Genomic DNA, 14,681 nt, shown 5'->3' with positions numbered 1-14,681 from the left:
CCAGTACCAAAAAAAAAAAAAGATTTCTATTATATTTTTTCCCCCAGCAGATAGTTTTTCTTCAGTCCTTAAGGATTTAGTTCTTAACAGACTTTGGAGGTCATGGGGCAGCATCAGCAGGGCAAACCTGGGGAAGGAGTGTTGGGTGCTCCAGGCTTCATGAGATTGGTTCCTGACCAAATTCTCAACTACTGGCCTTGGGACAGACAACTCATGTAGCATTGTAGCTTCACAGACAGCTTGAGAATCATATAGGCACAAAGACACCCGTTGAAGTGTTCTTACCGCTGGTGAACCCCACTATGTTTGCAAGGATGAGCTTCCTGATGACGCTGTCACTGGTGCAGTTCGCAGCTTTCTCATTGTTGTACATCCGGTGAACAGGCTACACGTGGCTGCAGCGCTTTTGGGTGTGATGTATATTCCTTTATTTGTCATCTTGGAAGCAAGGACCTGAGAGAGATAAATGGCACTTTTCTAAAGGTTGTTGGTATGATTTGGAATCTGAAACCACATATGTGAACTTTTTGAATTTTGTTTCGCTAAAATACATTGCTCTCTCTTGAACTTTGAATGGATTTTGTAATATTGCCATGGGCCATGTGTAGACTGTTGATTAGCCAAGTTATATAGATCTTTCAAATGTTGACATAGTTCATTGTACAGTATTTTAAAAAGCACATCCATTACTATTCACACTGATCTCATTGGAAGAATATTTATTTTTATTTATTTTGTGGTGCTTGGCAAGCGCTGTATATTGACCTACATTCCCAGCCAGAAGAGTCTTTGAGTACTTGGAAAACTATAAAGCTCTGGTGTCATATATAAGTTTTCCACAATTATAATTTTTGCTAGAAAGCGTGGATTTTAGTGTTGGTAGCAAGCACCACATACTGTTTTTCTTGAAGTGACAGGGTTACTTCATTTTCAAGAGAATGCACGCCACACACCGGAGTCCAAATAACCAGAGTTTGTCTGTCAGTTTGTTCAAGTGAGGGTTTGCCATGGGAGGGGGCCAGTGTAGCTCCCAGCCCAGACAGCTGCCTGGTGCTTTCTCATGGCAGCGTTTAGATTCAGGGGATAGCAGAAGTGCCATTTCATTATAAAGAGTATTAGATGTGTTGTAAAAGTCTCCATTTAGTAAGATTCATATTTCTCTTGCTTCATCACAGATATTCTTGAGTGAAACAGGCTTTTTTAAAAAATCAAACTGAGGGTGGGTGGTGGTATGCAGTACAGTGTGGTTGTATGCAGTACAGCACCATTGAGTACCATTTGTTTCCACTGTCTTAACCTGTGCTAAGGTCCCATTGTGTTTGCATCGTCATTGTGGGAGTCAGCACAGCAGTAAAGGTGTATTACGTCTTGGTATTATTCTGACCATAGTTCTGACTTCAGGTACCACCTGACCTGGGGCAGGCAGAGCTTCAGGCTCTGCATATCACACACTGAGAACCTGTGGTATGGGAGTCTGACTATGGAGTCAGAACTGAGTTGGAACCCTGGCTCCATTATTTAATATAGTGTCAATGAGGCTGCTCACTTAGTTTCCCAGGTCTTTGTCTTTTCATCTAGAAAATAGATACACGAGCTCCTTTGATGGCTTGTTGTTAAGACTGAATGGAAGAATCAAACAGCATGTGCCTTCATTAGTAGCTCTAACCTACCAGGTGCTAGTAAAAGTTGTTTTCCTTCCTCTCCTCCTTGGGGCACGATGAAGACATTGGGGTTAAGAGCAGTGGGTGGTGGCGAAGAGATGAATAGGAACGGTTGGCTCTATTGCCCCAATAAATGGAGAAGAACAGAAAGGGGCCACACAGTTTCTCTCTCTCTCTCTCTCTCTCTCTCTCTCTCTCTCTCTCTCTCTCTCTCGACCTTGTACTTGCTAGCCAGGTGCGGTGCCACTGAACTAAATCCTCGGCCCAGAGCTCACTTTTTTCCCCCAGACTGAAGAATATGAGTTTGATTCTGTCCAAGCAAGACCTGATATCCTCAAAACTCAATTCATTTTACTTTCAAAAATGAATTTTATTCTAATGGTAATGTGAAGATTGTGTCCAAATTCTGAAAAAGGTTGATAATCACTGTACAAGAATGCTCACGGTGTCTGTGGAACAGAAGGGCTGCTTAGTTTATAGTGTGTGTCTCCATCGGGGGTGGAGAAAATCCTGGTGGAGATTGCGCTTTCAGAAGAGTGACGGTTTTGACTGGCCAGTCTGCTCATTGGTCCTGGAGGTTAAGAGTCAGGTGCAGGTGTGTGATGTTCGGGCCCATCTTTAGGAACACTTTCGCTAGCTTGGTGCTCCCAGATGAAGAGTTCATTGTATTCTGAGTGCATCACCACTAGCAAGGCCTCTTGGAGCAGCCTTGCCTTTACACCTGAAAGAAAATTCCAAGGAGAGTGTCCTTGTGTTTTTCAGTGACCTTTTGTTTCCTCTTGGTGGTCATACTATTCAGATTTGGGGTATCTAGATGGAGCATTCTTGTTTTAGTAGATGTACTTGGTGTCATGCATACACAAGCCTTAAGTTAATGTAAGGGCTGCTGTCTAACATTTGTTGAATTTTGTCCTGAAGAAGTCTTTTTTCAGGGCCTCTTGTAGCTCAGAGCACTCAGGTGGCTGCTGTGGCAGCAGAGCTGCCTGGTGACTAGGTACACCTGTGCAGTTCAAGCCAGTGCATTGTCAGGTGTGCATGGACCTTCTTGGTCTTCAAGGTCCTGCCTCTCTAAGATGGACGGAGGAAAATGAGCATTTCTGATCCCTGCTGAGTACAGTTCCGTAAGTTTTGCCCATGGGGCCTTGGTGCACACTGTAAATCCAGATCAGGCAGAGTGACTGGTGAAATGGAAAGGTTGCTTGGTGGAACTCACAGTCCCAAGGCTTTGACTCCTTTCCTACTTTCACTGCTTCCTGACATTGTGACCTTGAGTGAGCAACTTTACTTTGTAGAGTCCCAGCTTCTTTACGCATAGCCTGGGGCTAAAGACACTGTATTTGCCTTTATCTGCTGGAGGAGTAGTTGGTTGTGAGGCTTTAGAGGAAGCAGCCGGGAAACCCTAAGATGGGATTTCAAGTCAGCACTGGTGGGTACCCAGTAGGAAAGGTGGAAAACCCAGGCAGGTGGGAAGGACTGAGAGGGTCAGGACACACCCTTGGTCACGGGTGTGAAGGTTCGAGCTCTCCACAAAGATGACCTGGGTTTAAGGTTGTGCTCCTCAGTGGTGTGGTCTTAGGCATGTTCTTAATCTCTTTGTGCTTTAATTTTTTCAGCTAAAACACAGGCTTCAAAGTAACACCCCCCCACCAATAATACCAACCTTTAAAGGATTAAGTGAGAAAACAGTAGACCTAAAGAACAGAGCCCTAGCCATATTTCACACTTGTAATCCCAGCACAGAGAGAGGCTGAGGCAGGAAGATTGCAAGTTCAAGACCACCTGGGCAAGTTAGTGAGACTCTGTCTCAAAATAAGAAACAAAGAGGGCTGGGAATGTAGCACAGTGGTAGAGCACCCCTGAGTTCAGTCCCCATGATGGGGGGGAAAATCCAGCAGTAAACAAACCCCAAGTTTCTGGGACCTGGAAGCACTCAGTCCATGTTAGCTCTTATGGTCAGGGCTACGGCAGTCTTTCCGTGCACTTGAAGTTGTTTTTAGGGAAATTAACTAAATGTGTGATTTAACCAAAGTTTTGTAGCACATGACATTTTAACGCAGCCGTTGTCTTAACAGGTCTCGTTCCTGGTCTACCCAAGGAGGCAGTGGAGGTGACTCATCCACAGGATCTTCTTAAGATTCTTCTAGGATCTTAGGAAGAAAGGAGGGTAGTGTGTGAGCTGATAACATATTTTTTTTTCCTGCTCTATGAATGTCCTGTTTTTGTGCATTCTATTGGCACAATTGTACTTGAAGTGTTACCTTGACTAGCTGTGTGGGCAACTGTGAGGGAAGCTGAAACAGTTCTTTAAATGTCTTGTGTTATTCTGTTTTAGTTCCTGAAGAGATCTTTCATAGATGTGTTTTCTTGAGCAGAGCGGGTGTATGGTATTCCTACCTAGCCTACGTGTTCTGCAAGGCAGATGTGTATGGTTGGTTTGCAGGCACAGGAGACTAGTGAACTAGAACCAGGAAATCTGAGTGCTGTGTTCTCAGCCCATCTCCCACCTCTGCCACTGCCTGCTTTCTGATGTCGGGCAAGTCCCCCTACCTTTTTGGACCTTAGGTTGGTGACCTGCAAAATGGAAATGTGGTTTATCATCTTTTCTTTCTTCCTTCTCAAGGTGTGTCCTAAAGGCTTGGATGGGAAAATATCGGAAAAGTGCTTTACCTCACAGCATAAGTATTTGCATGACAGATGGCTCTGATAACCAAGTTCAGACCCTCCTAATGAAATATTTTCTTTCTCAGTGATGTTACAGCCTTTCGATTATGATCCCAATGAGAAAAGTAAACACAAGTTTATGGTTCAGTCTATGTTTGCTCCAACTGACACTTCTGATATGGAAGCAGTAGTAAGTACTGAATGCTTCTTATATTTTTCAGTAATAGTAACAAAAATCAATTAGGTACAGAATTGTGGGTGCATGCATTTCAAAATTGTTTACGAGGGAATGGTGTTTTCTAGGTTTATAGTTTGATGACTGTTACAGTTTTTTAAAACTTGGATGAATAATTTTAACGTTTGATATAGTTGTCTAGAATACCATTTTTTTCTGACTTGTATAAATTCAATTTGCTTTAGCAGTTTCTTACCCTGATAGATTGTATCTTGAGTGATTAAGGACTGCTCCTTTTCTTCCTCCTTCCTGTTCCCCAGAAAAGAGAACTTGTCATTGTAGGGAATGTTTCTTGCCTCCTGTTTCGTCCTGCCAAACCCAGAGGGATGTAAGAGTCCTTTACAGCTTACACTTCTTTCCCCCTTTTTGGCTTGGTGTGATTCTTTGTTTTATTATTTGTGGTGCTGAGGCTCCAGCTCAGGTCTTTGTGCATGCGAGGCAAGTGCTCTACCTCTGAACTACAACTCCAGCCCAATTCTTTTCTATTTTTTTTTAGCCCTAATCCCTTCCCTTTTTTCTCTCCTGTATGAATACATGTTTAACTGTTCCTCTAATTTGGCAAAATTAGAATGACTTCATTTTTAGATATTAAATAAGCAATCTTATTGATGTTTCTGGTTAAAAAAAAAGAAAGAAATTATAGTGGAATATTCCCCAAAGTAAGCTTTTGAATGAACACAAACATTCTGGTAGTGTGTGAATCATACTGTACAAACCTTGCAACATCAGAGACAGGCTGCCTGCTCCTCACAGTCCAGAAAAAGAGGACAAGATTGATTCCTCCCAGTTTCCTTACTGTCCAGCTTTGCCAGCCCAGAGACAGACCCAAGTCATTCAAGAGATGTTTGCAAATTTGGGTTAGCTGTTACAATATACTGTTATTTTATTTTATTTTATTTTATTTTATTTTATTTTATTTTAGAGACAGAGTCTTGACATGTAGTCCAGGCTGGCCTTGAACTCACGGCAATCCTCCTGCCTCAGCCTCCCAAATGCTGGGATTAAAGGCGTGCGCCACCACTCGTGGCTTATACTGTTGTTTTCATCTTTCAAAGTTTTTATTTTAAGGGCTGTTTTATGCAGAATGCATCTTCCTGCCCCATCGTCTCTGCTCAGCTTTTTCCCTTAGTCTTAGGAAAGCATAACTGACCATCTTATTGATGTTTAACTTGGGGACAGAAAATGAAGGGCAAGGCAAATGTTTTTAAGTTGAGAGAGATCAGTAACAACAGGTCAACTTTTCCTAAGAATGATTGTTGAGGCATTCATTCCTTTCTCTTTTATTCCCTGGAACATGTTGTGTCACTTAATGTTAATTTATGTGGTCAAACAAGCATAGGTACAGAATAGATAATGTCCAAGAGTATGTTCTGTCTGGCTTTGACTGCAAGACATGCTGAAAAGTGCAGGAGCTTGGTCATCTTGATTTTGAAGCTGAGTTCTGCCTTCTGCCGACATTGTGGCCTTGAGCAAGTTTTAGAAACTCTGTTGAGGTTTTGGTTACCTGTATAATGAAGATAAAAATTCAGCTCACATGGCTATGAGGATTAGTGTGCAGTTTCTAAATGCGTGACCCAGCATCTCTATTTGTTTATCTGAGTGTCATTAAAGGGTCATTTCACTTTCTACTGTGATTATTTTTGTAACAGTAAAAAATTCTTTTTGTACAAAAATATATTGTAGGAAAATTTGGAAATCCACAAATGAACAAAAGCTAGAACTAAAAATGACTTGTAGTTCTTTCATCCTAGACCTAATCACTATTAACGAGAGCCTTGTGCTTTTTTTTTAGATATTTTTCTTTTTATTTTGGTGTACACAAAGTAGAAAATGTTGCGCAGTAACCACTCAGCTTAACCTAGGTTTTCCATTTGTTAAAATTTGGCTACATTTGCTTCCTTTCTATCATAAACTTTCTTTTCTGCAGAGCCATTAACAGGCAAGATGCAGAATTCATGACATGTCACCCCTGAGTACTTAAGAATAAGAACAATCTCGTACAGTGCTATAGTGCCATAGTACCATTAGCATAATCAAGAAAATGAACCTTAATTCAGTATTATTATCTAATAGAAAAGTCCATGATGGACATTTTGTTAGTTACTCCAAAAATGGCCTTTAGCTGTTCTTATTCTAGTAGCAGACCCCTGTCCTTTTTGTTTTTCATGACTTTGAAGTTTTTAGAGTATAAGTTAGTTTACTTCTAGAAAATCTCATGTTCTGGATTCATCTGGTTATTTCCTAATGATTTAATCCAAGTTAAATATTTTTTCACAAGAATATGCTCTAGGCGATGTCACAGATGCATCATATCAGAAGGCATTTCATATTCGGGGTGTCCCTTCATTAGTGATGCTATTCGATCACTTGTCTCATGTGGTCAGTAACAGATTCTCAGTGACAAAGCACACCTATTACCATTGTGCTTAATAGGTGGTTTGTGACACTCAGTCATCTGATACCTTGAGACCATGTAAATGTCCCGCTCACCAGCAGTCTGTCATGGGGTGCCATTGGCATCTAGTGTTGACTCTTACCTGGTCCTCTTTTGATACACACAGATAGGCGCATATCCACTGGAGTGTGTGCACAGAGGAATGGGTTTTGGTGGCTTGTAATTTCCTAGTATTCTGCAGCTCTTCCCTATGTAACTGAATGTGCATCAGTGTTGTTTGAGTGGCGGCATGCCATCCCATTGAATGGATCTGCCTTAATTTGTGACAGTCCCCAGGTGTCAGACACATAGATTGTTGTTTTTGGTTTTTGGTTTTTGGTTTGTTGCTCTAGCTCCTTCCTCCTGCATGGTTTAGGGGAGGCTGTGGCGGGGTAAAGTTACCTCCTTTTTCTGTACTGTAACCTGCCATGCTGGTCTGTAGTTCTCAGAGCACCTTAGATCCCCATTCTGCCCTGCTGAGAGGAGGGTTAAATCAGGAGTGGAGGTGCCCTCACCAGCAGACCCAAGGGGATCAGGAGAGAGGTCAGCCCCGACACAGTGTAGGGCAGGGGATGACTTGCTGGCTGACATGCTCCTTTGGTAGGTGGCAAGATGGTTCTAAAACCACTCCCAGTTGGTGTCTTCTTAGACTTTCTCAGGAGGATGTGCCCCAAAAGGAGACTGCATTTTCTGAAGGAGGGCCAGTTATGCTGGTTTTCCAAGCAGAATGTGAAGGATCCCACTTTGTCCACCGGCTCTCGCTGTTCTGTGCTTCCCACAGACCAGTAATGTGAGGGGCATGGGTAGACTGAGAAGGCAGGCAGCAAGACTGGGGCCTGTGGAGTGTGATAAATACTCAGGAAAGAGTGCGTATTTAATCATGTCATGTTAAAAATATTGAAATCGCATCAGACTTAAGTTCTTTATTTGATATACATCAGGGCCTTCTCGTTAAGAGCATTTTTCTGAAATTGTCAGTTATAGTTGGAAAATTATTCTTCCAGCAGCTTTATAATATCCTGATTATTAAATTTAAATTGTTTTAGTGGAAGGAGGCAAAACCGGAAGACCTTATGGATTCAAAACTTAGATGTGTGTTTGAATTGCCAGCAGAAAATGATAAACCAGTAAGTATGTTTATCGTTAACAGCAATTGAATGTTGCAAGCTGATGCTTATTTGCATACCCTCTCCTGCAAAACCAAGATCTATGTTGGCAAATTATTTTCCTTCCTCTAATGTATGAAGAAAAAAATAAGCTGAAGTCATAATAAGTGGGCCTTTATGAAATCAGCCTTTGAAACAGTTTTACCTTGAAAAGTGCAACCTGTTGGCTGTTGAGATGTCATGAATCCCAACATGCTGCTCTGGCTTCACAGAGTGGTGAGTTAAACGGTGGGTGAGAACAGTTGGGAATCATTTTCCCATGCTCACTGGCCACGTGGTGAGCGCTTGGTTGCATTTTACAGAATGGTCCTGTCAGCCCTTTCCCTCAGCACCACCTCTCCTTCCTCCTTTTTCCTCACCTACCTCTGCAGTAAAAATCAACTTTTAGATGAGGATTTCAAAACTATCGCACTATCAACATTTTGGGTTGGCTCATTTGTGGTGAGGCCCTCCCGTGCACTACAGGTTGCTGAGCAGCACCTCTTCCCTCTGTCTGTTAGACACCAGTAGCATGCTCAGTTGTAACAACCAGAAATGCCTCTGGACATGGCCACATGTGCCCTGCGAGATGAGGAGCACCCCTCTCCCTCTGTCAGCTCACTTCCCCTTGGTGTGAAACCAGAGGTGAGGTGGCTCTTGCCTTTGCTGTGACCAGTTGAAGAGAAGAACAATATTTGAAATGCTTATCTAGACCTCTCTTCAACCTAGTCAAAAAGATTAAAATTATATTTGAAACAAGGAATTTAAAAGCCCATGAAGAATCTGAAACTGTCCTGGCCGTTAGTAGATGGAGTTGAGAAATGGAAATGTTCTCAAACATTCTATTAACACAATCCATAATGATCTCCAGGAATGCTGTTGATTTGTGTCAAGACTATGTAATATTTTCTTCTTCTAATTGACCACTGTCTTTATCTTATTTCTTTAAATGAACACTTATGTCTCTCCTCCCCACCCCCAGTCCTCCATTGTATATTTTGCCATGGGAAAGTCAGTTAGAAGTGAAAGACCTGAATTCCAGTCTCAGCTCTTTGAGAGGTAGACTTGGTGGCCTGGGACCTTGCCTCCTGGGGCTTCTCTCTGGGAAGTGAAGGATAGAACTAGATGTCTAATTTTTCTGATTGCTCCCCAGATCCTCAGGTACTTTCCCCCCAGCACCTGAGCATTTCCACGCCCTGCTCCAACTGGCTATCTCCAGTATCCTGGAGACGTCATAGCACAGTCTCTGCGGGGGCCTGGGATGTGTGTGTGGCCTCCCAGACTGAAGCACAGCAGCCTGGGAGCTCGCTTCCCCTTTACCCATGCCCCCCAGTTCTAAGCTGGTGAGATAAATTACCCTGTGAGTGTCCTCCCTGGCCTCCCACCCAGGAGTCAGATCTTCATGGTGACAGTAATTTGTGGCTGATGATTCCTGAGCTTGCATGGTTACAGTATGCTAATTCTTGCATGGCAGGAATTTGATAATGCAATATGCACAGCCCTTTTGCTCTTTCTTTGAAGTGTTAGTCTCAGCCCAACTTCATTATTTGTCCTTATTCATAATTTCCAGGGCCCAGTTGCTTTATTTAGATTATTAGATACCAGATAAAGAGATTGATTTTTAAATAAATGTGACATTTTACAGTGTGGGTAAAACGTTACCATGTATGGTGTTTGCTGAGAAATACTTTGCATTAAAAATTCTTTTTTTTACATAGTTGATGATACTTGGGCTTTCGTTTATTTCTGAACAGCATGATGTAGAAATAAATAAAATTATATCTACGACTGCATCAAAGACAGAAACACCATCAGTGTCTAAATCTCTGACTTCGTCTCTGGATGACACTGAAGTTAAGAAAGTGATGGAAGAGTGTAAGAGGCTGCAAGGAGAAGTCCAGAGGCTTCGGGAGGAGAACAAGCAGTTTAAGGTAACAATAGCTCACTTTCCCATCTACAGAAAATGACCATTTTCAGTAGACTCTTTGGTAGGAAAGTTCGCGAACCCCTGAATTTGAAGGGTTTTTTTGTTTTTGCTTTATGGTTATTTTTCCTTCCCTGGGGAGAAATTTCTGTAGCTTTCATCAAGTTCTCAAAAGGGTTCTTGAATCCCCCAAAATTAAGAACCAGTGTTGCTTGGGCAGAAATTTCTCAACTGTTGACAAAACACTTACCCTTTTAAAAACAAGGAAGAAAAATCATAACATTTGCACCTCCAGTAGTGTAACTTGAAAAAAACAGCAGTGGTTATTTTGAGCATGCATTTTCAAACCCCACTCTGTCTCCTTCACTTGGATGGAAGTGTCTGTAAGAGGCTAACTACTGACTGGTGCTCTCTTCTAACATTGGTGTAATTCTGAATGTTGAAGACTAAGGAGGCCTGAACAGCAGTGCTCTTGAAACTGCTAATGCAGGAGCGAGGTTGGAATGGCAGTGCCGGCCTGGTGGAGGGAAGTAGAGTGTAGGAGAGGAAGCCTGAGTCTGTTTTGGGAGGAGGAGCTGGCGTGGCGAGTCGGCTTGCAGTGGGTGGTGAGGGCAGCAGGTGATGCTTCTTGAACTTGGAGACCTGTAGTGGTAGAAATGACTCCGGTTCACAAGTTTAAACTAGCTCTCAGACTGTCCCAGCCACAATACCCCATATAAGCCTGTGTTTGCTGAATACTTCTGTGGCCCCTTCCGGCTTTAAAAGTATGAATCCATTTCAGACAGTGGTATTCAAGAGACTATTTCTGAACATTTGGTCATGGGTATTTTTGTTGCAGCTTAGAGGTTGAGACCTGTCTGTTGTGTTAATCCTGATGTCATCTGAGCAGGTGGTAGGTTTCTGCGGTTTCACTGCCAAGCACCAGGTCCATATAACACATTCATTTAAGCTGACTTTTTCTTCTCTCTCATGGTGATGCTCAGGTGGGTATAGGAAGGCTGGCAGATTGTAAATGACCTCATTGTCTTCCTTTGTAACTTTCCTCCTTCAGCTCCTCCTTTTAGTACAGCGTAAATTACAAAGCTCATACTTTGCACTAACAATCTGAGGTATGCCGAAAGCGTCTTTTTGAGTTTATTTCTCTTCAGAAATAGAATTCTGGGGCTCAGTGGTGCCACTGCCTGCTGCACAGGCGCAAGGCCCTCAGTTCAATCCCCGTACCCACCATGAAAAAGAAAAAAAGAAATAGAATTCTGTGAGTTTAAAGTGTTAAATAGGTAGAAATGGCTTCTATATAACTTCATTAGAATAAGTGCTGTATTTTGCTGAGCCCATTTTTTGAAGTTAATCAAACAATGCCAGTCATTTATCACTGCAATGTTGTTGGCCATGCCCCATAAACAGTATCTCTAAAATATTATCAGACTAGTCTTGAGGCTAGAAGATTCTTTATCCTGTCAAATACTGATTTCTTCTTCTGTGTTGGTTCATTCTTTCATTTGGCCAACAGATTTAGTGAGAATCTACTAAGTGCTGGCACTGTAGATTCAAATATGAACAGTCTATGCCCATGAGGAGCTAGCTCCCTGTGGATGGGGCTGCAGGGAAAGACAGAAATGATTACAATCCATGTGATAATGGTTTCACAGAGTTGGCAGATGGCAGGGAAGGTCCACACTGTGGCTTATCACCTGTAGACTCCAGGAGTGCCCAGGTACTTGGTGAATGTGAGAGAAGTGAAGAAAGAACAGAAAGTGTCAGAAAGTGGTGTGTGTGATTCAGGGTTGAGCAAATGGAGTAATTAGCAAGAGGTCTGGCTGCAGAGAGGAGTCTAGGCAGATCAGAAGGACCTTCACACTGGCCCTGTTAGGAATGTGAGTGTGGTCTGGAGCTTATGAGAAGTGGTCTCAGAGGTCTGTAGAGTAACTTAGAAAGTCTTCAGGCAGTGCAAGGCAATTAAGGCAGCAGGGTGGAGGCAAAGGAAGGAAAAAGTTTCTGTTCCTTACCCATCCATGGGTTGGTTGTAAGGGAAGATGTGTGTAGGCATCTTTATATATACGAAAAAATCATAGTGCCTCTTTTATGAGAAATCCATGCATTAAGTAGAAAATATTTGACTTGGGTGAATGAACGTCAGTCACATTTAATGTTATTTGATCCAGCAGTCTACATGTAACTTATCAAGTACCAATTACATACAGAACTCTACTTTTGGAAGCTTCCAGTTCCCCCACTTCCTAGTTTCTTGTGATTTGTACTTGTGTGTTTTAGGAATTACCTATGATTTTAAAAGTCAACAGTGATTTGATTAGGGAAGGCTGTTTCTTTGAAGCAGGAAGGGTAGAAGATTGGGTTTGGATACAGGAAGAGAGGCACAGGCCGGAAAGGTGGGTGCAGCTGAGGTTGCAAAGAGCCTGGTGAACTCTGAAGAGCCCTTTCCTGTAAATGGTGGATAAGCAGGAGCACCTTGCTTAGCTTTGTGTTTTGAGGTGGTAGCTGGCAGCGCCAGGTGGGACACATGAAAGCAAGGAGGGGCCTTGCCAGCTTGTGTCTTCTCAGTACCCTCAAGCGGGTCTTTCTTCTCTACAGGAGTCAGTTGCTCCATTTGCAGAGCATAGCAGGACCATGTCATCGTACACCTCATTTTGAAATGTGCATTTTCTCCCATAGGAAGAAGATGGGCTTCGGATGAGGAAGACAGTACAGAGCCACAGCCCCATTGCAGCACTTGCTGCAACTGGGAAGGAGGAAGGCCTCAGCACTCGGCTACTGGCTCTGGTGGTTTTGTTCTTTATTGTTGGTGTCATTATAGGGAAGATTGCCTTGTAAAGGCAGCATGCAGTGGATGGCAAATTGGATTGATGGATGCACCGTATCATGGGATTCAAGTTTATCATAACCATGTGTAAAAAGAAATTAACATATGATGACATCTCACAGGTCTTGCCTTTAAATTACCCCTCCCCCTGCGCGCACACACACACAAATGTACACACAAATACAATATAACAATCTTTTAGAAAGTTAAAAATGTATAGTAAATGATTGAGGGGAAATCAATGATCTCTGTTAATGACAAGGGAAACCATGATTAATGCCACAAGGGCGTATTGTAACTGTCATTTGAAACATTGATAGGCTTTGGTACATGTCTTTGGATTACCTCTTTTAAAACAAAACACTCTTCCTCGCTTGTGGGAGCAGGAGCCCAGTGTGGTGGGGTGTACCGCTGTCCACAGTTCCCCCACACTGCCCACTCCCACCCAGACTGCTCTTCCTCGTCTTCAGTTCTGTCCAAGCCATCGGTTCCTTGGGGCTGATGAAGAGCAGCAGAAGTCGAAGAGCATTGTGCTGGGGCAGCAGCAGGCATGCCTATCAGGACGAGAGCCACAGGTCCACTGACCCGGCGCTTTGGAAATCCAAGCCCGTGCTTTGTTCTCCTAAAGGGACCAAGCTGAATTACCTTTGGTTCATGTAGTGAGACTGAAATGCTGTTTGAGATGTTTAATGCATATTTAACTTATTTAATGTATTTCATCTCACATTGTGTTCTTACTGTCACAGGAGTACAGTTAATGCTGCGGCCTACACATCACCATGCTATGTCATACCAATGGTGGGGCCGCCATGGCTGCTGGGGCTGGCACTCTGCCTCTGGTGGTTCTGGGCGTGGAGCATGGTTATCTTGGCGTCGGAACAGCTGTCAGAGTGTTTGGGTGTCAGTTAACAGCTGCCACGGGGAGGGAAATTGTCAGCAGTGACAGTCAACTCTGGTCCCCTGTTGGTGGAGAAGCCCTCACTCACAGTCCCCAAACTCGGCCTGTCCTGCCTGCCTGCTGGGCTTGGCCTGGAGTCAGGGCAGATGAGTGGGTCACAGGGAGTGAGGGCACTGGTGGCGGGGTGCGGTGGCTCCTCAGCCAGTCCATCTAGTGGTAATGGAGAGTCTGACTGTGAATTAATTTAATGCCATAAAAGACCAACCCAATTCTGTTCAACTATGTAGCATCTTAAAAGGAAAAAAATAAAACCCCAAAATTAAGAATTCTTTTGTCATTTTGTCACATTTGCTGTATGGGGGAATTACTTTATCATAATTATTTTGCCATTGGGACATTGATTTTAAAATGAGTTCCGTCCGTGAGAAACATGTTTAATGGTTTACCTGTACACACATGCATACGTGTCTATGTGTGGTTTTGGTTGCCTTTAAATGACAGTGTGATGAATAAAACTGCTGAAACCTCGGCGCCTGTTGCCCTCCGCCTCCCTCCCTGCTGTGGGCAGGGAGCTGCTCCCTGCGCCAGAGACCGGTGGGATGGGTGCTGGGCACGCCCTTGGCGTGTGCGCGTGGATTTTAGAGAACGGGCTGTGCAAAAGGAAGACTGTTCTTCGGAGCCACACTGCTCCGCAGCCTGGCTCTTGGTGAGACTGGCGAAGGGGAGGCTATGGCTAGTCTCGGTAAGGAGCTGGAAACCCCGGGTTCTTGAAGGAAATGTCAGGCAGGCCTGGTTTTCACCAAACACCTACCGCTTGGATAGAGCTGGGCGTGTAGATGGGGAAGGCCACCCTATTGTCTATTAGACCCTGAGGCCTTTTCCATGTGACCCCTGTAAGTGACTTG

General features: G+C 43.4%; 1 protein-coding gene across 1 annotated transcript in view; it reads left to right on the top strand.

Annotated features, from left to right (window-relative positions):
• Positions 1 to 14,102, top strand: part of Vapb (VAMP associated protein B and C) — a 50,709-nt gene extending 36,607 nt beyond the window's left edge. The window contains exons 3-6 of the mRNA XM_004840939.4: positions 4,409 to 4,512; positions 8,038 to 8,118; positions 9,891 to 10,067; positions 12,731 to 14,102. Coding sequence (XP_004840996.1) covers positions 4,409 to 4,512; positions 8,038 to 8,118; positions 9,891 to 10,067; positions 12,731 to 12,889 — 521 coding nt within the window. The 3' untranslated portion in view covers positions 12,890 to 14,102. The remainder of the gene's footprint in view (positions 1 to 4,408; positions 4,513 to 8,037; positions 8,119 to 9,890; positions 10,068 to 12,730) is intronic.
• Positions 14,103 to 14,681: the final 579 nt, after the last annotated feature.

This window comes from Heterocephalus glaber, unplaced genomic scaffold, assembly GCF_053883595.1.
Source record: "Heterocephalus glaber isolate CG9 unplaced genomic scaffold, H.glaber_assembly_v1.0 deba00001673, whole genome shotgun sequence".
NCBI classification, from domain to species: Eukaryota; Metazoa; Chordata; class Mammalia; order Rodentia; family Bathyergidae; genus Heterocephalus; species Heterocephalus glaber.
This window is presented reverse-complemented; position numbering and strand designations above follow the sequence as displayed.